Source organism: Calypte anna, chromosome 9, assembly GCF_003957555.1.
Source record: "Calypte anna isolate BGI_N300 chromosome 9, bCalAnn1_v1.p, whole genome shotgun sequence".
Lineage (NCBI taxonomy): Eukaryota > Metazoa > Chordata > Aves > Apodiformes > Trochilidae > Calypte > Calypte anna.
Genome location: NC_044255.1, coordinates 18,557,473 through 18,580,640, shown reverse-complemented (window position 1 = coordinate 18,580,640; position 23,168 = coordinate 18,557,473). Strand labels below are relative to the sequence as shown.

Here is a 23,168-nt window from a genome sequence, read left to right as displayed (position 1 = left end):
CTTGGTACTAAATAGCATATTGCTCTGATTTTGTTGCCAGCCTTCAAGGCTTTTGATCTGAAGAGCTTAAGAGAATTTGAGCACAGCTCAGTGAGTTTCGGAATGCACACCTTGCTGTGGAGAAACAGCTCCAACCAGAGCACAGCCAGGTGGGACAGGAATCCTCATCCTGCTACAGAGCAGGCCAAGCTAATTGTAGAAATAATAAGCAGATCTGTGAAGTGTAAAGAGATGCACTGCTTTTCTAATTCTTTGTTGTGCTTTATGACTACTGGTCTTTTTTAAATAACAAAATCCTTTCCATTGAGGTGAAGCTAGAAATGGAATTGCTGAATTATTTCAGACTAAAAGGCAGATTTAATTCCGAACTTCTGTTTATTTAACAAATAGGAAAAAAAATCTGCCTTTAACTGGAAGAAAATGTTTCAGGACAGACATTCTGCTCTCAGAATATCACGGGATCCCTGGGGGAAAAAACATAATTGTCATGGGAGTTGTAGAGGTCACCAGAAACTTGAAAATGTTGCTTTCTCGTGATCCTGTTTTCATGGCTTCCGGATAGTGAGTGAAGCTGTAAACAATCTGCTTGCAGGGATGGGGGAGGATGAGCAAGGGGATTTGAACATAAAAATTTACAAAGGTCTTCTGGTTTTCTTAGAAGGGAAGGGGGGGAAAAAAACCCCAAACCAAAAAAAAACCAACCAACCAAAAAGACAAAGACTAGCAATGTTAAATATTTTCAAAGGTTTTGGGTTTTTTTCAGCTCACTTAGCCTGTATTTTTTTTCTGTGTATACATATATATTATCTTTTGGACAGTACTTCATAGTGAGTTTCTTGGTTTTTTCTTTTTTCAGATGAACTCTCCATTAATTTTATTCATGGCGTATGAAAGTTACTGCAACCACAATCCAAGAATATTACATTCTGAAACAAAAAAAAAAGACACTGCATGTGAGAACTTTAAAGAAAACAGCTTTGAAATGTAGGCAACCTTTTTTCTCATCTAATTAGACTCCTTGTTTGTTTGGAACTTCTTTCCACTAATTTCCAGGGAAAATTTACGTTCACAGGGAAGAATCTTTTATTTCTGCTGCAATGTAATTCTACAGATGCCACCAATGATGTTGTGTGTTGGCTTTGCCTGGACTAGTTCTAGGTACTGTGTTTAGCAGGGGGGAAAGAAGTAGGTAACCACAAATAAAACAGTTAGTGTTTGGAAATAATTCCCTGTTTCAGAAGGAAATGAAATGCTAAGAAATGTTTTTGACCGTTAAATCCTTGGTGTTTGTTTGCTTTTCCTGAGCTGCTGTTGTGATCAGATAACCAATTCCGCGTATTTGCGCCTCTTCTATGCAATAACAAAGATGAAAGGAATTGGAAATATGAAGACGTAACTGCAATACACAGCCTCCTGCTTTCTACTCAAAACAGAGCAATATTGCTGCTGTTTAAATCTGTGTGAAATAATGTCTTCATAGAGGACAACTTCAGACATCTCTGTAGTAGTCTTCCTGGATTTTGGATACGTGCCAGCTCAGCAAGCAGGAAGAACGAAAGGACAGTGCTGAACCTATCTAGTCTGGGCAGGCTTACTGTCATCACACAACAGGTTTGGACAGCAGCAAAATGAGACAGGAGACTGCACATTTTTTATTCATGGTGAATTTTGTAGTCATTTTGGTCTTTAAAATTTTGAAATGTCTGTGTTGAAGTGAAATACGGATTTTAGTGTTCTGAAGTGTTGCTCTCATCTCAGGAATGTCTTATTTCTCCTCCCCCAAGCTTTAGGTTTGGAGATTCCACAGAAATTAGAAGAGCTTCTTTGGGGACATACCTGTAGTTGATACTTCTGTCAGTTTCGTAAAGGATCAAGAAAATCCTATAACCTACATGGGAGTGCACAGTAAATTGAAATCTGAGTATAGTTGAGTTGTTTAAAAAGTGTGAGACTCTTTCTTAAGCCAGTGCTAAGAGTCTAGAGGAAATGTCTACCTGGAAAAGAAATTAAATATAGACATGAATCTTAATGGGCAGCTCTTTGATACCAAATATACTACAAATTATTATAAAACACTGTTATATCCTGTCTTTGAAAGCAGTGTAATGGCATATGTCTAATGACTGGAAAAACTAATGGACTTCAAATAGAGCACAGCAGTTAACTGAATGACTAATTCAGTTTCAAGTATGGACTGATAAAATTGTATTGAGTGTTTAGTTTATGCTTTTGAATTGATTTTGAAACACTAGCTGATGTTTATAGCAATGTAAAAGGTTCTCTGTCACTGGAATGTATATCTCTTTGCATCCCGTTCTTCATGCATTTAATACAGTGTTACAGCACAGGACACTTCTGCTTTTTTCTTCCTGCTGTGCTGGGTGGATTTCTTGGTTAGTTCATCCTAGATGGAGGAATTTCCCTCTTGCAGAGTGTGAAGAGTATCTGTATGTGCTTTGGCTGATGACAGATGGCCTTAAGAATAAGTCTCTAAAGTGAACAAAATATCTTTTTTTTTTTGTTTGTTTTGTTTTGTTTTGTTTTGTTTTGTTTTTTTTTTGTTATTCCTCTAGACTGGTCCACAGGCTTGCACAGCAGGTCTTCAGATACTTTATAAGAGATATGCATTAATGCTAGATGGAGCTTCTCCCTTTTGGAGAATGTACCCATAGATAATTTACAAAATGGGGAAAAAAGCCTTCTCAGTTAACTGTTTTGTTGTTTGGGTTTTTTTACATATATATGTATTAAGTGCCAAATATTGATATCTCCATGGAATTGGTAGAATGTTTATGAGTGCTCTTTAGACAGTGAAGATCAATTCACATAATCTAATCTGTAAGTAGATAATCTGCCAAAATCAATGATCATTTAGCAAGGAAGGATTCTTCAGACTTTATAATAGAGGAGCTTATGGCAGGTAATTTCTTGTTTGCTGTGTTTGAAGTGTATATTTCATATGTACTGAAGGGCAATGGTCCTTCCTTTTAGCCAGACATGTAATCTAGATCAGTGACACTGCTGTTTAAGAGTCTTATGGCAAAATATTAATGTACAAAAGCCACTTATAATGGAAAAAGTACTGCCAGGTGCTGTGCTGAGCTATAGATTCACAGGGCTTTTTTTATGTGGTGAAAGCAGCTGCAGTAGCCTCAGATGCCTTTAGGGGGAAATACATACAGGGGGTTGACTCAAGTTAATTTGTGCCAACCTCAACTTGCTTAAATTATGAACACGGAAAGTATTCATTTGAGTACTAATGTTGGGAACAAATATTCACTCTCCTATAAGAAAGGGGATCACATAAATAAGGATTGATAGGATAAGTGTGCCTGGAAGCAAGTAGGAATCAGGACTGTTGGAGGTAAGTTGGTTAACTTCCCTCTTCCTTCCTGCGGGCATAATACTTGTGTGTGGAGTTTTGGAATTTGATCACTACTAGTTTGGGTGCTCAAAAAGGTTAGTGATGTGCTGAATGAATTGGGAGGGCTGTAAAGTGTTTAAAAGAATGCAGTTTGATCAGTGGGTGTCTTTGAATTTGACCTTTCTGACCATCTGCAGTAAACCAAGGCTTTTGGCCAGGGGAAAAAAGTGCAATCATGGATTGCAGGTGTGATGTAGTGTTCATTTGAAGTGTCTGCCCATACCCTTAGTCAATTTAAAATAACATCTCCCTGGAATTCTCTTAAAATGATAGTCCTTTTACTGTCGAAGAACTTAATTCATTCTGTTTATTCCAGGCAGCCTTCCAGATTTGACAGTGTACACAGAAACGCAAGCTGCCAACTATACTTCAAAACTGTTTCTGTTTACAATTTTGCTTTCCAATTCCAGACCCTGGAGGTGTGCTTACATGTGCAAGTCAAATGAATGTGCACACAATGACTGCATGCACTGTTCCAGCACATGGCTGTATCCCAGTTTAAAACAAAAGCTGCTGTTTTGGTGCAGTTTTTTCTAAAAAGAGTGTAGAAGTTGGTGTCACTTTGGGGCTGTTTGCAAGTCTTCTAAGAAACGGTATTGAGTTGGCATTTAGCATTTGACATCTTTAAAAAGCCAAGGTTGAAATTTATTTTGAAAAGATACTTGTCTAAAAGGATTAAATATGTATGTGTCCCCCAGCTGTGTCTCTGTTTCTTTCTTAGCAATTATTAGTGGGAAGGGAGGAAAACTTTTCAGTAGAATCATCATTTTATGAAGCTGAACTAGCTCAGCACTGCTGCAGTTGTGCTCAATCTCCAGCATAGACCCAGGTGTTCTTCGCACTTCTTTGTAATCAAAATGAGGCAGCTGAACCAGCACAAACTATCCCAAGAGAGGAAAAGTGAGTAGTTCTCTGACACCTTAATCCATCTGATCCTGTTGCCAGCATGAGGAAGAATTAGACCAGACACCTTGGGCAGGGAGAAGGTGGGTGCAGAGGAGCTTCAATGGGATAGTGGGACAGTGGAACTGAACTAAAAAGACTGCTGGTATAAACTCAGTCTTTGTTGTGAATATTTTATTTGGTTGCATTCCATCTATATTATTATTGTTTGTATGTGTGGACAGAAGAGTTCTTAGAACTGCATGTTCTGTTCTTTTTCATGCTGGTATATGCCTTAACAGTAATGGGTTTCTGCCTACGCTTGTAAGAAGTGTGATTCACTGGTGTGGAGATGGAGTCTCATTCATGTTTTTCCTCATCAAAACCAGGATGTTTAACCTCTGTGTATTTCTTCTTGTCTGTAAACTGAGGATAGTTATCTGTAGTTCTGAATTCTCCAGTTTACTCTAAATGGTGTTATTTGAGTTCATTTGTAATGTTTTGTAATTGGTGAGCTTTCCAAGTTTAGCTCTTTAAACACACTGTGAATGTGCTTAGAACTTTCCACTTCAGCATCCGCTCACTGAAACTGTTAAAACAATGAGAAAAATAAAATAGCTTCTTTAAGGTCTTTTTTAAAACGAAGTCATTTGGAAAATCCTTCTAAATATGCATGAGATCTTAGTGCAAAAACATTTTTCTAAAGCTGCGGTAGCACTTCAGTATTTCTGTTGATATTTTTAAAAGCCCATACTATAACTACAAAGGAATGAAAGGATAAAAAAAGACAACCCTGTTGCTACTCAGAGTTGCTTAGGAAGCAGTGGATTTGGGAAAGCATCTTTTTTATTCTAATGCTTCTTTATAAGAATTGAAGTGTATCAAAAGCAGGTACAGGATGTACTTGGTAGAAAACTTAAAAGTACCAGGGCATTGGAGCACAGAAATGAGACTTGTTATTTCATGTCTTTACATATATCTGCATTTTATATGTTTAAGCTTATATACATTTTTAAATATTTATGTCTATATAATTTTTTTTTAGTAGCTTAGCAAAGGGCCAGTCTAGCATTCATTGCTTTTCCACAGTTGGAGCTTTTAGGAAACTGATGGAAATAGGAGAGATGTGAAAAAGTTGGTATGGGGTTTTCCCCTTCTTTCTGCTGTTAAGAAAAGAAACTGAGGGGTAATCTGGAGAGGATTCTTGACTGAAAATATGACAAAGAGTGGCTTTAGGATAGTAGACTAGACTGGTAGTAATCCTAGCCCTAGCAATAGAAAATATTACTATGTAGATGCCTGCTTGGTTTGGACCTTGAATGTGGTGTGCAGAGTTGGTTCTTTCACCTCTACTTAGCAAAAAGGGTATGGTAAAGATAAGAGATATAGAGAAAGTGACAAAGATTAACAAAAGTATGGGAAGAGTTTTGGGAAAAGAAGGACTAAATAATCTGATACCACTATGGAAAAATAGTGGTGAGGAGGTCTCAGTGGATCTTGGTAAAATTAAGAGCAATGAATGCAAAGATAAAGCCCCGTGTTTTGTCACAAGAAATGTAGTGTATCAGGTGAAAGTAACAGGCTTCAGAACATTCAGAAGCATATTTTCCAAAGTACTCTGGTTCTGATTCTTAACCATTTTATTAAGATATTTATTTGAAAGACAAGTTCCTTAGACATAAGTTTTATCAGGTTTTTCTTATGAATGTAGATCACAGCCATGGATCACAAATATAGGGCATGCTTGCACAGTTGTATCTGAAATTCCCATTACGGTTTTTATTTTAAATTTTAATACTTAAATTTCTGCTTTTTACCTAGGTTTACTTGTACAAATCCCTGCTTGAAAAACTTCCAGTACAGAGCTATCTAAAGACTTAAAAATGCCTCCCCGACCATCATCTGGCGAACTATGGGGCATCCACTTAATGCCACCGAGGATCCTAGTGGAGTGTCTTCTCCCAAATGGAATGATAGTGACTCTAGAATGCCTCCGTGAGGCCACCTTACTAACTATTAAACATGAACTCTTTAAAGAAGCTAGAAAATACCCTCTCTATCAGCTCCTTCAGGATGAATCTTCTTACATTTTTGTAAGTGTTACGCAAGAAGCAGAAAGAGAAGAATTTTTCGATGAAACACGGAGGCTTTGTGACCTGCGGCTATTTCAACCTTTTCTAAAAGTCATTGAACCAGTAGGCAACAGAGAAGAAAAGATTCTTAACAGAGAAATAGGTGAGATGATCTTTATACTTTCTCATCTTCAAAATCAAAAAAGAACTGAAATGAGTTGTGGTTGTCACCTCTATCTAGCAAAGTTTGCATTTTGTAATTGTCGAGGTTTGCATCGAATGTTTAAAGATCCTGATTGTAGTAAAACCAATCCTCGTAAACTATTTTTCTTTTTTTTTTTATGTTTTGTTTCATTCACATGCAAACTCTTTGCATTATATATATTTGTAGTATGGGTAAGGTAATGATTTTTCCTTGTCTGTTATTAGCAGGATTTCATATTATTGCAGAGTGAAACCTTGTACCTGTTTCATTTAGGAAGTCAATCCTAATTATTGTTGAAGCTTGCACAATTATAAATTCTGGATTTAGTTACAAATCTTAAGACACATTTCCAATAGCACACATTTTAATACTGCTCTATATTGCTTAGAAAGTAACATTGCAGAAATTGGGTGTTTCCTCTCCCTTTCTAGAAAAAGAGAATGGAGAGGGGAGGGAAACAAAAACACTTTTTTTGCAGGGCAGAGGAAAGACTAATTGTGATGTTTTGAATAATCTCTGGAGTATCTTATAATTCAATGAGAAAATGCAGACATTGCAGCATCTAGGTTAAGTCCCTTAATTCAGTTAGTAGAAGTCTACCTACCCTTTGAGTTCCTAACAGATATATATTGAAGTGGTAGAGACTTGTCAACTGGAAATATTTGTTCTGGCATGCTCCTAATTGTTAAATTATTTGTTAAGAATGCACCACAGGTAAACTACTTCTGGTTTGTAGAAGTGAACCTCAGAAGTGAACCTTTATTACATGAATCTATGCCAAAGAGCTGAAGTTCAGTATGTCTTGGAGTCTTGTCACATTTTTAAATAGCCTGGTTCATTAAAAAAAAAATTGAATAGCTATTATTCAATTGTAAGCAAAGTTGATTATAGTCCTAATAACTACCAATAATGTTGCCAAAGATTAGAAAAAAATATGATATTTCAGTCCACTTGGGAAACTTAGTGCTGAATTTAAAGAAGTTTATTGCTGGTCTATTTCCTCCAGGAGCATTAGGAGTGAGTGATGATTTCAAGCTTCCAGGGTCTTCAGTTAATATACACCTGTGTTCTAACCTTTTTTTGTGACTGCTGAATGTACTTAACTTTAGAACTGTATTGTTCTTGAATGATACAAAACAACTATGCATACAAGTTGAAACCAGTGGTTAACACAAATATTTTAGGCTGTGTTTAGTTTAAAGTGTGCTTTTTCTTTTGCCAATAGGAGCCTTTAGCTATAAATATTAGTTCTGATTGTTTCCTTATGCTTCTTCACTACTCTAGGTTTTGCTATTGGCATGCCTGTCTGTGAATTTGACATGGTTAAGGATCCAGAAGTACAAGACTTCAGAAGAAATATTCTTAATGTTTGTAAAGAAGCAGTGGATCTTCGAGATGCCAATGCACCACACAGTAGAGCATTATATGTCTGTCCTCCAAATGTGGAGTCTTCATCTGAGCTACCCAAACACATATACAATAAACTCGATAAAGGTAGGATAAATATTTACTGTAGAAGCATACAGTGTTTTTCAGTGATTGAAATCAAAGAGTACAGCTGGTAACTTAAGTGAATCACTGTTTTAGCTACCATATTTAGTATACTCTAGCAATGTCTTACACCTTGAGTCATTCAGAACAACTTTCTTGATAGAATGTAGGTTCAAAAGGAAAGCAATACTTAACTGCATGTTTTTTTCTTAAATATAAATACCTAAATATTTTCTTAAATATAAAAGTTACTGCTGTTTTCTTGAAAGCTAAATAGTCAGCAGTGTTACATTAATAAAAATAATCTTATCTCAAGGTATAAAAATTTTGAATTTCCACTAGATTAAAAAAAAAGCACATGTAGATTCTAGTGGAAGTTACAGGCCCTCTGTCAGTCTGGTCTATGAGTGAGAGGTGGTTTTGGGGGTTTGCTTTGTTTAGAAACTGTGTATTGATCATGATAGGCCTAACATTATTTTACATTTATTCCAGGGCAAATTATAGTGGTGATATGGGTAATAGTCTCCCCAAACAATGATAAGCAGAAATACACCTTAAAAATCAATCATGACTGTGTGCCTGAGCAAGTGATTGCTGAAGCAATTCGGAAGAAAACACGAAGTATGTTGCTGTCAAGTGAGCAACTGAAACTTTGTGTCTTGGAGTACCAGGGCAAATATATCTTAAAAGTGTGTGGCTGTGATGAATACTTGCTAGAAAAATATCCACTGAGCCAGTATAAGGTGAGTAATGCAATGAATTTTATATTGACCCTAAAATAAGCCAAAGTTCAGATCAGCTCTGTGTCTGGGATGCTTTTTTGTTAAACTAACCCAAAACATATAAAGTTAAGTATATGCTTCCTTAAACTAATCGCATAATGTATGTGTGTAGCGTCTGTATTTGTTGTCTGTGTGCTTCAAAAGAGGAGGAGGAAAAAATGGTGATTTAAATTAGACCAGTGGTCATGTAAATCCTAGTTTAACTTCTTTGAATGAAGTAGTTTACTTCTAACTCCAGTGATAAATCAGTATTACTTTCAGAAATACCCCAGACTGATGATGGCAAGAGACATTATGCTGGAATGGGACTGATGTAATACAAAAGGAAATTTGATCAGATGTTAAGTTATGACACAGTTGCTACTATGAATCTCATCCCTTCCCCCTTCAGAGGTGGGAAAAGCTCAATGAACTGTTTTCCTTACATCTTTAAACTTTTTGATCTTATTAAATGAGTAATAAACCTCCAGCACTGCACAAATCACAGTTAAATCTTGTGGCTGCCTGTCCTTCATTGCCTGGGTTTGTTTGTGAGGCAGAACTGCTAACAGGAGAGCATCTGAGCTGCCCTCTCTGGAGCAGACAACAATGTTACCCTGTAGATTTCCTGACAGACTGCTGCTGCTTCCTCTTTGAGGAACGTATTGTTGTAATAAACAGCTTCCATTCCTTCATCTAAAATGGTTGACAATCTGCTCTCCAGAGCAAAGAGGGTGGGGGATCCTGAATAATAGCAAAAGCAGCTGTATTCTATAGGAACTGAGGAACAAGCACAGACATACATGAATAATTTTTTGCACAGCCTTCTCTTGATGTCAAACAGTACACCTATTTGATCCAGCATGGTTTCTTCAGAAATATCTGCTGTGCTTTTACTGAAGCATAAAAGAGCTTGCTAACTACATTCCAGGGCTGGACCTGTCCTAATGGATTGTGCTTTGTGATACTGTTGCCACCTAAATTCTCTTAGCACTCAGTCCTGAATGGACACCATACAACTTTACAGCTGGTGTCTGTCAGGAGCAGCACTGAGCTGGAGATGGTAAGCACAACTGAACCAGAAATGTGTGGCTGCCATTTATCTTGCACTCTCTGCCTACTGCTAGGAGTGCAAGAGACTCCTGTGCTGGGTCTGTACAGCAGACAGGTACAGCTGCTATGCAAAAGCAGCGAAACTGCACCCAGGAGCAGCTCTGATCTGGAAGCAGTCTGCTTTGTTTGTGCTAGACTGTGCCAGAGCTAAGGAGCACTACATAAAACCTGAACTGACATTTTGACAGCTCTGTTCTCCATCTCCAGTTTGACCTTCCACTGCTTCAGGTATTACTTGTATCTCAAAATCTGTACCAAGCTCTACTGAGTGATCCTACCCAGCAATGTTTTTAAATTGCTGGATAAATACTGTATAAACAGGGACAATGATAAGCTTTTTAAATACATTTTTATATTTTCCTATAGGTTTTTAGGAGGCTTACCAAGAGTATAAGCTTTGAAAACACATTGAATTTTGGTTTTGTTTTCTTGCAGTATATAAGGAGCTGTATAATGCTTGGTCGCATGCCCAACCTGATGCTGATGGCCAAGGAGAGCCTCTATACCCAGCTGCCACTGGACACCTTTACAATGCCATCTTACTCCAGACGTATCTCAACAGCTACACCCTACATGAATGGAGAAGCTACAGCCAAATCCCTCTGGACTATAAACAGTGCTCTCAGAATAAGAATCCTCTGTGCAACCTATGTAAATGTGAACATCAGAGACATTGACAAGGTAAAGGAAATGCTGCATGGCATTGTATATGGCTTTCAGCAACTCGTGATTCCCCTCTTGAGTTGTCCATTCTGTGTTTGCATTAAAAATTAGACTGCTTTTTAATGTTTAATGTAATGGATGGAAGAAGAAAACCTGTATTATTTATATTTTAAATAATTGTTATGTCTAAGAGTATGCCACAGTAATTGGGAATATTTCTGATGAGATGCTTGATAGTGTGCAGTTCTTCTGTTTTTAAGAAAAGGAGGTATATGAAGATCAAGGAAAAAAGTCCCATTAAAGTCACCCTGGAAGCCTGCTCTCAACTTTTGCAGAATGTGTTTGGTCTTTTTTTTCCACTACAGCTTGGCACAGGAAGGATTGAAAATAAATTCCAGGGTGTTTTTAGAGTTAATTTGAAATTTATTATTGTATTTTTAAGAACTAGCTCTGCAATTAACGAGGAAAAAGACCAAACCATTTTTGTAAGCATGCTCATATAGTATGCTTTGCCCCTTGCAGGACATGAATTTGGGTTGAGAAGTAGTGGGGTTGGTTGGTTTTCAGTTTTGGTTGTGTTTTCCTTGGTGGAAATTAAGGGGCAATATGTTGTAATCATAGCATATGTTGAAAGCAGTTTTAAAGTTTGTTTATAGTAACATTTTGAAGATTAGTACTAATACTAACATTGTTTTCAGATCTATGTAAGAACAGGTATCTACCATGGAGGGGAACCTTTGTGTGACAATGTGAATACTCAAAGGGTACCTTGTTCTAATCCCAGGTAAGATAAGTACTTGAACAGCTATGGAGAACCTGGCATCCAGGGCACCACAAATAATAGCTCTGAAGGAGGGAAGGCTAAACTTAGCCATTATCCAGAAGAGCTCCTTGTAGGAAATTCTTTGCCTTAAGTTTTTTTTTAAGAATATTTTTACCTAATTCTATAAATTTAATAGAATACAAGTGTTTCGTCTCATTACATATAATACCATAGTTTCTTTACTGAACATAGTTGTTTTACATATGCTAGCTCAGGGCTAATTGTTTTCAGAATTGACTTAACAGGAATGCTATCTGGAAAAAGAAATAATTTGAATTTAAAAGTGTCATTAATGGGCAAAAAGAAGCTTTATATGAGCATATATAAATCTATTGAGAACAAGGATCTAAAAGATGTTGGGTTTCTGCCCATAACTTTGACTAATGAGGTATGAAATTTCAGCATCTGCTAGGATAAGATGCACAGTATGTGCTCAGAAGTTATTAATGACTTGTATTTTTTGTCAGACTTCATATCTTTAATACAGTTTTAAACTTTTAATATTTTTATATGTACATTTTCTATGAATATTATTATGTATTGTAATTATAAGGCATAATAATATGTGCAGTTACTGAAAAGTAGCTTCCCTCTGAGTTTCCCCAAAGACAGATATACTTGACCTGATAACTGTTTTAGAGAAAAAAATCTTCTTGGAAAGGGTGTGGCCTGAGCACAAGGATATAATCGCACATGTGTTTATTGTATAAAATGAACACATAAGAAAAGTGAATTAGAGGTTATCTGCCAACAGCTTTATTCTTAGAGAAGGGCTTGGCTGGTTATTTCAGACATGCTGAAGAAATAAATGCTTGGACAATGCTGCTTCTTCCAACTGAGGAAAATTCAGTATGGCAGTCCACTTTAGAAAACAAACTATTCAGAAGTTTCTCTTCAAAAGTGCAGTTCAGAAAGATGTTCATGAAAACAAAATGAATATTCCTGTAGAAACAATCTACTCTTATTACTATGTGAATTTGAATAATATCCAAGTTTAGGAATACTACTTTGGAATCCCGTGTTATATTTTTTATTTTATCCTTATCTTGCAATTACCTTTTTTCCTAGCGTTTCAAATTTGAGTTCTAAAAGCTATGCCACATTTTTTACTAGTTCCTTTTTGTCCCTGATCTTACTGACATTTACAGACAGTGGTGTAGCACACGTGTAAATCCGTTCCCTTTAGTTTATACCTGCACCAGCAGTGGCTGTTGGTAGATTTGCAAGACTGAAGGGGAATGAACCTATTGCTAAATTTACAGGAACTGAACCTATCATGACTTTGTAAAGTGTTGGTTCTAGAAGGCTAATTGGGGAACTTTGCATTTCCAAAAGGAGTAGGTGTGATCAAATGTGTGTAAAAGGACCTTTTTTTCAGTAACAAAGTGCACTCTTTATACACATATACAGTTTAGGTGGAATACATACCAAATGCTCTTTAGTAGAACTGTTGATTAAATACAGTTGTATTCCATGTTGTCCTTCAACATGGTTTTATTCTGCTTTTTAAATGCTACAGGTGGAATGAATGGCTGTTGTATGACATGTACATTCCTGATCTTCCACGTGCTGCTCGGCTCTGCCTTTCCATCTGCTCTGTCAAAGGTCGGAAGGGTGCTAAAGAGGTAAAACACCTCATGGCTTTAATACACTGAAGAAAAAAAGCTACTTAAGTTAAGCTCAGGAAGATACTGGGTGAATCCTGTCATGGCAATGAGTCTTAGTGCAATGTTTCATCTGAATCTTATTAACATGGAATTTTTTTCCTTGTATCTTATTCAGACTACCACTTTGTGGTCAGAAACTAAACAGCATGGAAAAGCCAATATGTGTTCAACAGAGTAAATTGTGTCAATTCTGTATTACCAGACACAAAGATCAGTGTTAGTGTTTTGAGGTGCAAGTGCTTTTAAACACAAGTTTCTAAACCCATGTTACTTACCCATTTATTAAAAAAGGGCAGTGTTTCTACTTGGTATAGAGTAGATTTTTAAAGTAAAGAAAACTTGTGCCCTTTTATCATCTGATGTAAGGTACTAAATAGCAATTTTTAAGAATCTATATATGGCACCTAATTGTAGCCACCTGCATCATTATATTCTGTTTTTCAGTGTCAGAGGTACTACATAGCCTTTTGTCTACAACCAGGCTTATGAATCTTGTAGAATCATAGAACATTTTGGGTTGGAAGGGAGCTTTAAAGATTGAGTCCAACCTTCTTGCCATGGACAGGGACATCTTTCACTTGACCAGGTTGCTCAGAAGCCTCATCTAACCTTGAACGCTTCTAATTGGTGGGGCATCCACAACTTCTCACCAACCTGTACCAATGGGAAAAAAAAATTCTTACGTCCAACCTACACCTTTTGTCTTTCAGTTTAAAACTGTTGCTGCTTGTTCTGTCACTACAGGCCTTGATAAAAGTCTTTCTGCCATAAAAAACCCCTCTCCATTACCTTGATTTATTGTGGGGAAAACATTAGCATGTGTTTGCAAGTGTTTTGATACCATTCTGCAGAATGAGTGCCATGACAGTCATTCATAAAAAATACAATGCGGCTTTCTGCTGCTAATCTGGCAATGTGACAGCTTGCTCTGGGGTGTATATGTTGTTTCTAGTGACTCACTCTGCAGTAATTAATAGACAACACTGAAAAATCATCTTTTAATCTCTTTAAGGAGCACTGCCCTTTGGCTTGGGGAAATATAAACATGTTTGACTACACAGACACTCTTGTATCTGGGAAAATGGCTTTGAATCTTTGGGCAGTACCTCATGGACTGGAGGATTTGTTGAATCCTATTGGTGTAACAGGATCAAATCCAAATAAGGTATTTGCACTCCACTTTCCTCTTCAGGGGTGCGTTTTCAAATTATCCTGTATTGCTATTATTACTGTCATTCAACAGAAAAATTAATTTAAATTCCTTCTACATAGGAAACTCCATGTTTAGAGCTGGAATTTGATTGGTTTAGCAATCCTGTAAAGTTTCCAGATATGACGGTGATTGAAGAACATGCCAATTGGACAATATCACGGGAACTGGGGTTTAACTACAGCTATGCAGGGCTGGTAAGGCAAATTTCCCCTTCTAAGATTAGATACTCAAATACAGAAGTATTATTTCTTTTACGCAGTATGTCAGCGATAAAGAAATCTTTTATTCATGTAGTCCAATTCACTGTAAAAGCAATAAATCAATTTTGTCTTGTGGTCAGTGGATTAATACATTCTCCAAGTAAACTGACCTATTGCTTCGCTGACCAAAACACTTCAAAATGAAACTGTCTCACTGTGCAAACTGTTAGGGCCTCTTTGACACTGTTGTATAGATAATTCAGATGTCTAAACTACTTAGTTTAACTTTTCCAAGGTTATAATTCTCCTTCAATTATACTGTTTCATTTTGTTGCTCATGTCTTAGAGGTAATTTTTCTTTTGTAAACTAAAGGTGCTTATAACTCTTTCTGTGGTGTTCAATGGCCTAGTTATGACCACAATACAAGGAATTGTAAGGGAATTGATTGGCATCCATATAAGTGTAGTCTTTTATCTCTTCCATGAAGAAAATCTGTGTGCTGACAGCTGTCTTTTGGTGAGGTTTGGAGCTTTCTTAACAGCAGATTCTGTATGATTTAAAGGAGATAGAATGATGGGAAAGCAGTAATCCTAAAAATGCTTCATCTAAAGACCAGACTGTGAAGTTATTTTGTGTATTTTAGATTTTTTTTTCTGGGGGCTGGCTTGAAGACTTCTGAGTTTCCCCAAGAGAACTTTGTGGTCTGTTTGAAGAGTCTAAGGGTGGAAAGTTTTGCTGTGCAAAAAAGTGTGTGTGTATCAGCTTCCAGGTTGGGAATTCAGGTGATATTTATAACAGTCCCATCTTTGTTCAAAGAATTGTAGGGATTTGTTTTCTTTTGATACTCTACCAGAAGCCTATCCAAGAGGGGTGTATCTGCTTATGGTATTATTATTGTGACAGAGCAGTGCTGCAGGGCTCTTGAGTGTTAAGGACAGCTGGTTTCTTGGTAATTAGCATTCATTTGCTATAAAACAGTAAATTACCTGGGCTTTTATATGCTCAACTCAGGCTTTTCGTACAGTGTTCTACCACTTATTTACTGAGCTTCATCCCCCCATATTCTGCTTTTTCAGTCCTGATTCTCTCCCTCCTTTCAGCTGCTCTCAATAACCTTAAAACTGGAGACATAAATGACCAGTTTCATTTTGTGTTGCATTATGTTTTTCATCAGATGTCAACTGCTGCTCTTTCTCCACAGAGCTGATTTAGTGGAAATGTAGCTTTTCTTGTCTGAGTGGTGACTAAAAGCAATTGCAGAGATCAAAGGGCTAGTCTTTATTTTAAAATTCTAACAAAAGGAAATCGGGTAGTATTTTATGACATAGACTATAGAAGTTTCTATGCTGCTAAAATACTTGATGTATGTTGTATGATAAGAGAAGGAAATGTGTGGAGGGTTAATGGACCACTTTCTCTCTGCAGAGTAACAGAATAGCCAGAGATAATGAATTAAGAGAAAGTGACAAGGAGCAACTGCGAGCCATATGTACACGAGATCCTTTGTCTGAAATCACTGAGCAAGAGAAGGACTTCCTCTGGAGCCACAGGTATCCAAAAACTAAAACCAAAGGAAAATCCTTGTTGGCCCAGTCAAACTGTACCCCATTCATGTCGGAATTGTCATGATTGTCTTGGGGTGTGCTCCCTTTATTCTGTATTATTGGGGTTAGTGTTTTAGAAAAGGCTTTTAAAACATTCTGCATGGTATGTTTTGGTTCATAAGCCAGTGGGGAAAAGTAAGTTGTTGAATCTGTTTAGTTTTCCCCATTACTGCAGTCTTGCCTTCATGCATGGATCCCAACACCACCTTATTGTATTGATCAGGTTCTGCTTGACAAAGGAAGAGAAAGCTGCAAGACTGAGGAGACATAGTAGATGGCTATGGAAGCAAAAATGACATTTTGTACATACAACTGTTTTCTCTTTCGCAGACACTATTGTGTGAATACTCCAGAAATTCTGCCCAAATTACTTTTGTCTGTTAAATGGAATTCCAGAGATGAAGTGGCTCAGGTAAGATACAGCACTGATGAAATTTTATATTTTGAAGAAGCTTTAAAACATGCTGCTTTACAGGAAACTTCTGGAAGCTGAAACATGTGCATGGTAAATTGAATTAGAAGATACAAGTTGCCATATAACTGTCTGATCACCCTGGTTCATAGTTCTTGTTCTGTAGCTCAGAGTCTTAGGATTTCCTCTTGGTGGTATTACTTGAATCCTTGTTATATTGCTGACTTGTCAGTTATACTTAAATGTGAAGGGTTTGTTTTCATTTTTATATAGTGGATAAAATAACAGAGCTGGCAACTAGTATCAGATTGTTTTTTGAGAGAGGACTAGGGAGTGAACAGCATCTTCTGAGAAGCAGTTTGTATCAGATGATGCCTCCTAATGGCTGTGTGATATAACTTCTTCCTGTTCAGTGCAAACATATAATGTGCTTGGACTTCTTGTCCACAGATGTACTGTTTGGTAAAAGATTGGCCTTCAATCAAGCCAGAGCAAGCAATGGAGCTTTTGGACTGTAATTATCCAGATCCGATGGTGCGGGCGTTTGCAGTTCGGTGTCTAGAGAAGTCCTTGACAGATGACAAACTATCTCAGTATTTAATCCAGCTTGTACAGGTATACAACATCTTTTGGTATGTGTGATGTCTTGTGTTAATTCGATCACAGGGGCTTAAAATAAAACAAAAGGTAACATTATGTGAAGAAGAGGTCACCTAAAGTATCTGTTTGTATTGCAGATTATTTAGTAGGAGGAGATGAAATGTTGTTCATTATCTGTAGAGCTGTGGTTTTGCTTATTGATATTAAATGCCAAAATTTTGTGGAGTGGGGAACTGTTCTGCCAACTGGAACAGGCAGATCTTTCAGCTGTCCTAACATATGGGAAAATATGAGCAGAAGTATCTTCTCAAAATGGTGAGCAATTTGAGATTAAAATATTTGGTAGCTGCAAAGGAAGCATCAGATGGCGAATTCCTTAAATAGAGGCAGCCCATGCATGGTTAGCAGACGTTGTTCAAATCCTAACACATGAAACTATTAATACTAAGATCAGTCATCCTACAAAACTTAATGTAAAACATAGATTGCTTTTTATTTAACTACCTTTATCTGTATTTTCACAGAAACAATAACTGCAGCTGATTTTTTTTTTAAATGTTCTTATTCTTAACTAGGTTCTGAAATATGAACAGTATTTAGATAATCAGCTTGTGAGATTTTTACTCAAGAAGGCCCTCACGAATCAAAGGATAGGACACTTCTTCTTTTGGCATTTAAAGTAAGCTTAATATCATGCTAAGGGGTGGTGGGATTTGTATTGGCTGTAAACAATTAGTTGTTCTAGATGCTTGGCATACTAAATGTTCCTATTTAGCAGAATTACCACTTGATGTTTATTTTATATTAGTTGAGAGTTAGAATGCATAGATCAGTAATAGGAATCTTGTGTTACAGTTTCAAAAGCTAGCTAATAATATTTAGTATTGTACTTCTTTTTGTCTAATGATGATTATTCTAAAAGCAAAGTAGTCAAAGATTGCTGGGAGCCTCCTATAATGTTAGCTGTTTGTGACTTGGGCAGATTTCTGCTGGTCAAACTTTCTGTGCCAGATCCCTCACCAGTCTTTTTCAGAAAATCTTAGAAATAGTTGAGGCCTATAGAAAGCCACCCAATCTGACCAGATAAGGCTTTGAAAAATTACTGTTCATACTTACTTATTAAAGACTTTATACAGCTTCGTAGCTGAAATACCTCCCTTACCAACTATAAGGTGGGCCTTTGTAGTTGCCAGTGTTGAAAAGCTGACCATAAATCAGTCCCACAGCATACTGGATTGTAGCTAGATCTTGATGAGAAATACTGTTAGAACTGATAGTGTGATCAGACACAGAAATAGAAGAAAGGAATCTTTGTTCTGCTTTCAGTTTTCTACTCCCCTTGGTAATCTTCAACAATAATGGAATAAGTTGCCTGATTAAATTGTTGGAGTGGATGTATTTTTAGGACCATGTTAGGAGTGAGTAGGTAAGAATAGTGAAACTAGAGGGGCCGCAGCCTGGGACTGGCAAAATGAGACAAGGAGTAGGGGAAACAGGTTGGCTTTGCTCTCAGCAAGGAGGTCTGGAATTTGACTGGGAAGCTTGAGGTTTACTATGGAGTTTCTGGGAGGCATGGATTTTGACTAAAAGCAAGGGATAGAGAAGGACAGGATTGAGCAAGAAAGAATGGAGAGGAAAAGCCTGTAAAATCTATGCTGAATTAGTTGTAAAGGGTACTGAAGCCTGATCAGTCCAGTCAGAATGAGAGCTGTGGGAAGTCAGTACAAATTCCTTACCTGAAGATAAGGATCCAGAAGCAGCCCTCAAGAAGTTATTGCAGCTATAGCTTCATTTTTGGCATCCCTAAATGGTTTTGTCTTTAAGATATAACTGTTTTTTTTTTCCCTTAGGTCTGAAATGCACAATAAAACTGTAAGTCAGAGGTTTGGTTTACTTCTGGAGTCCTATTGTCGAGCGTGTGGAATGTACCTGAAGCATCTGAGCAGGCAGGTGGAGGCTATGGAGAAGTTGATTAACCTCACAGATATTCTCAAGCAGGAAAAAAAAGATGAGACCCAGAAGGTATTAATAGCTGTCCACATACCAAAACTCTTCCAATTGAGTCACAAGAATTGTAGAGCTGATTTTAATTTATCTAGAAAAGTAGTAATGCTAACTTTAGTGGATATCTTATTCTAGAAGCTGTAATATTTTGTGTGTGTTGCCATTGTCTAAATCTTAAGGCAGTAGAACTAAAGTTAAGGGTTTCAGTTTGTAATATGTGGCTTACTGGAGTTGCTTATGTTAGACCTGTGTAAAAAACATGCTTTTAAACTAAACCCAAAACCTGTTACCTTTTTTCATATACGTGTAATCAGTGTTCTGAAAGCTTGAATGTGATTATTTATCAGGTACAGATGAAGTTTCTTGTTGAACAAATGAGTCGGCCAGATTTCATGGATGCTTTACAAGGTTTTATCTCACCTCTCAATCCTGCTCATCAACTGGGGAATCTTCGGTATTGTCTTCAGTTTTGATATTTAAATAAATGCTTGGGCATGTTGAGGCTGTTAAGGCTAAATGTTAGCATATAGAAATATCATCAAAGTTGACTGAATAACATTTGTAGCAGGGTAATTCCTAAGCAATGAATCAGTCTAATGGTTTAACAAATTAGGGAACAACATGACAGTTAGCTCTTCCTTTAAGTTGAGAGGAGTTTTTGCATCTGGAAAGAAATGTGTATGAAGCAGGTATTACCCATGTTACCCAGTCTGTAATCCTTTTTCCATTTGTAAGGAGCAAACTGTGCTGAAGGAAAACTTACCACACAGCCAGCTCTTCTCTTGGGCTTAGCAAATGGTTAACATTGCACTTATTAATTTAATTCTGAAGGTGAAAGCAGCTATTTTTCTGTTACCCATGCACATTTAATTTGATTCTACTTGAAAGAATTTGAGGAAGACAGGAACAACTTAGTAGTATTACAGAAATGCAGGTATGAGAATCATATTGTGCCTATTTTATAGAAATCTTCTCTCTTTTGTAGGCTTGAGGAGTGCAGGATAATGTCATCTGCAAAAAGGCCTTTGTGGTTGAATTGGGAAAACCCAGATATTATGTCTGAATTGTTATTTCAGAACAATGAAATAATCTTTAAAAATGGAGACGGTAAGGAAAAATGAGCAATCCAGTAGCTACCTATCTGTTTAGTGTTTTTTTCTTAGCCTATAAAATAAACATATTAGAGAAAAAAAAAGACATCATCTGAGCAAAGCAGTTTTCTTTTTCAGGAGAAGTAAGCAAGCATAAATAAGCATTTGTCTTGGTCAGATACAGATCTGAATGTTGTATGTTCCAAGATACTCGGTCTTTTGACGTGAAACTCTGGGGTTTTTACTTGAAAATGTCTTCAGGATATTACAGATGTGTAATTCCATTCTCATGTTTTTGTGTATATTTTAAAACTTCTTTGAAATTGCCAACACAAATTTATATATTTATTCTTAGCTATTTAATATCTGCTTTTTGCAGTTGAGAGTACAAAACTTAAATTAATCCATGTAAACCTCATTTCCTTTAGGCATACTTTTGGGGGAAAAAGTGAAATAAAGTGTAACAAAGTGTTCTAGTGTTATGAAATTTACAATAACTGTGCATTTGACTGTTCCAGACTTGCGTCAGGACATGCTGACACTTCAGATAATTAGAATTATGGAAAACATCTGGCAAAATCAGGGTCTTGATCTTCGGTAAGCATTGGAGTTCATTCTCAAGCAATATTTTTCTTAATGGTTTTTGCATTAGTTTGTTACTAGAGATTGCTTCTATTATCCCCAGGGTAATAAATGAAATGCTATAAATAGGCATGGTAGTACCTCTTGGAGTGATATTTTAAATTGTTTTTAAAATAATCAGCTGGCTAAACTGTTGGATTCTGTAAAGATAAGATTGTATTTGAGACATAAGTCTCATTCAAGTGGGCATGAGGGATCTATAAACCAGGAATAGTTACAAGAGCTAACACACAGTAGCCACAGTCTGGTCCACTGATGGTATTTGTAGGATTTGTTTTGAACAAGCTGCCAAACATACACCCCATGGAGTGATGACTCTTTGCAGTATCTTCATTCTAGGGCACAAAGTGGGTATTACCCAGTCTGATAAACATACTGTTTCTCCAGCCTTTGGGAGCAGTGGCTTCTGCAGAATGCCACTCAGAATCAGCTCTTCTGTTTTTGGAAAACTGATGGTAAACATGTTAGGCTTCCAAATATGCATTTCTGTGTGGTGGATTTTTAGGTGATGGCATTATGGAGCTGCCTCTACACTGTCAAACTGAGTATGTTAGCAACCCCGGTTCTCATTTTCTTATTTCCTCATCTGGACAAAAGAATCCATTGATCTACATCACTTCATGTGACTGGGCAACTGTTTTGTCTCTTGTACTGTAATGACAAAATCATGGCTTTGTCCAAGAATCGTTTGAAGTGCTCATGTCTTCAAGAGCAGACTATCTGTGGTCTGCAAAAATACATCATCTCCTCCCTCTTGCCACTATTTTTAGAGGCAGCATAGAGCTTTAGAAGTTGAATAGGTAAGGTGGAAGTGACAGCCTGATTAAAACAAAACAAAAAAACAATAGCAAATTTTTTTCCAATGTATTCCCCAAAGCTTCCAACAATATGTTGATAAAATTTTGCTTTCACCTGTTGTCCTAATATAAAACTGAAGAACAACATGGGTGGGTACAGTGACTGGAATGTTACTGTACTAATATCTCATGTTTTTTTCCATAAGACTAATGATAGTACACCTGAAAAACAGATTTTCATATCTAAAGTAAGTAGCAGATGGCACTTATCTGATAAGGGTTGTCAAACATGCCTGTTGCTTGATGTCTTAAATATGTAAAAAAAGAAAAACAAAACCCCTTTGTCTTTCAGGATGTTGCCTTATGGTTGTTTGTCAATTGGTGACTGTGTGGGGCTCATTGAGGTGGTGAGGAGCTCTCATACCATCATGCAGATTCAGTGTAAAGGAGGCTTAAAAGGAGCATTGCAGTTCAACAGCCATACATTGCATCAGTGGCTCAAGGACAAGAACAAAGGAGAAATGTGAGATTTCCTGTTGCTTGTTTTTCTTGTTCATGTGCTCTTTTTGATGGAAACTTCCAAGAGAAATGAAGTTCATCAAGTGGGAAATTATGTCCATCTGGTTTTGTTTGTTGTATTTGTTCTGTTTTTTTTAGCCCTGCCTGCATTTGCCTAATACTCCTGCTTGTAGCTCTTTCTGTAAGTTGAGATGGTTTTATGACTTCTCAGCAGTAAACAGAGATGGGAGGTAGAACTATGAAGATAGAGCTTGAGTTTGTATTTTAGCAGTAGCTCATCAAAATGAAAACTGCTGGCCTTCAAAAGAGAGACAGTCACTTTAGCAGCCAATTGACTGTTCCTTGTAAGTATTTCTGTTTTCAGCATATGCCAATTTTCATCTTTACTTAAGAAAAGATAGGAGCTGGTTCTTTCTTTTCTGGAGAGGAAAAAAAACAAAAACAGTTGCTCTTTTGTATAATTAGAGTATGTCTAAAACTCTCCTGTGTTTGTTTTCACTAGGTATGATGCAGCTATTGACTTGTTTACACGTTCTTGTGCTGGCTACTGTGTTGCTACCTTTATACTGGGCATTGGTGATCGCCACAACAGTAACATCATGGTGAAAGATGATGGACAAGTAAGATGACATTTTTCTAAAAACACAACTGATGTCATCTCTTTGATATGATTTTGTTTAAAAAAAATAATAAATCTGAATTAAATTATCAGCTTTACTATGATGTCATTTAAACAAGAAATTACTAATCTTAAAATAACTCTTTCTTCCCAAGCTGTTTCACATTGACTTTGGGCACTTCCTTGACCACAAGAAGAAAAAATTTGGTTATAAAAGAGAACGTGTGCCATTTGTCTTAACACAAGACTTTTTAATAGTGATTAGTAAAGGAGCCCAAGAATGTACCAAAACAAGGGAGTTTGAAAGGTGAGCCTTTTTTGGTTTGGTTTTGTTCTTAACTACTGGTGATCTTTAATAATTTATA

General features: G+C 36.8%; 1 protein-coding gene across 4 annotated transcripts in view; it reads left to right on the top strand.

Annotated features, from left to right (window-relative positions):
- Nucleotides 1–23,168, top strand: part of PIK3CA (phosphatidylinositol-4,5-bisphosphate 3-kinase catalytic subunit alpha) — a 40,887-nt gene that overhangs the window by 9,442 nt on the left and 8,277 nt on the right. For 2 of the 4 annotated variants that reach the window (XR_003987914.1, XM_030456496.1), the window contains exons 2-20: nt 6,128–6,541; nt 7,868–8,077; nt 8,567–8,817; nt 10,384–10,629; nt 11,310–11,395; nt 12,954–13,059; nt 14,114–14,266; nt 14,374–14,508; nt 15,941–16,065; nt 16,450–16,531; nt 16,982–17,146; nt 17,707–17,810; nt 18,982–19,153; nt 19,483–19,589; nt 20,121–20,242; nt 20,745–20,823; nt 22,018–22,188; nt 22,687–22,804; nt 22,959–23,110. Coding sequence is in view for 3 of the 4 variants with exons in the window: in XM_030456496.1 (XP_030312356.1) it covers nt 6,190–6,541; nt 7,868–8,077; nt 8,567–8,817; nt 10,384–10,629; nt 11,310–11,395; nt 12,954–13,059; nt 14,114–14,266; nt 14,374–14,508; nt 15,941–16,065; nt 16,450–16,531; nt 16,982–17,146; nt 17,707–17,810; nt 18,982–19,153; nt 19,483–19,589; nt 20,121–20,242; nt 20,745–20,823; nt 22,018–22,188; nt 22,687–22,804; nt 22,959–23,110 (2,936 nt within the window). In the remaining variant the exon portion in view is untranslated. Of the gene's footprint in view, nt 1–856; nt 985–3,413; nt 3,460–6,127; nt 6,542–7,867; nt 8,078–8,566; nt 8,818–10,383; nt 10,630–11,309; nt 11,396–12,953; nt 13,060–14,113; nt 14,267–14,373; nt 14,509–15,940; nt 16,066–16,449; nt 16,532–16,981; nt 17,147–17,706; nt 17,811–18,981; nt 19,154–19,482; nt 19,590–20,120; nt 20,243–20,744; nt 20,824–22,017; nt 22,189–22,686; nt 22,805–22,958; nt 23,111–23,168 lie in introns of those variants that run through there. The other 2 variants (XM_030456497.1, XM_030456498.1) reach the window with 2 other exon arrangements.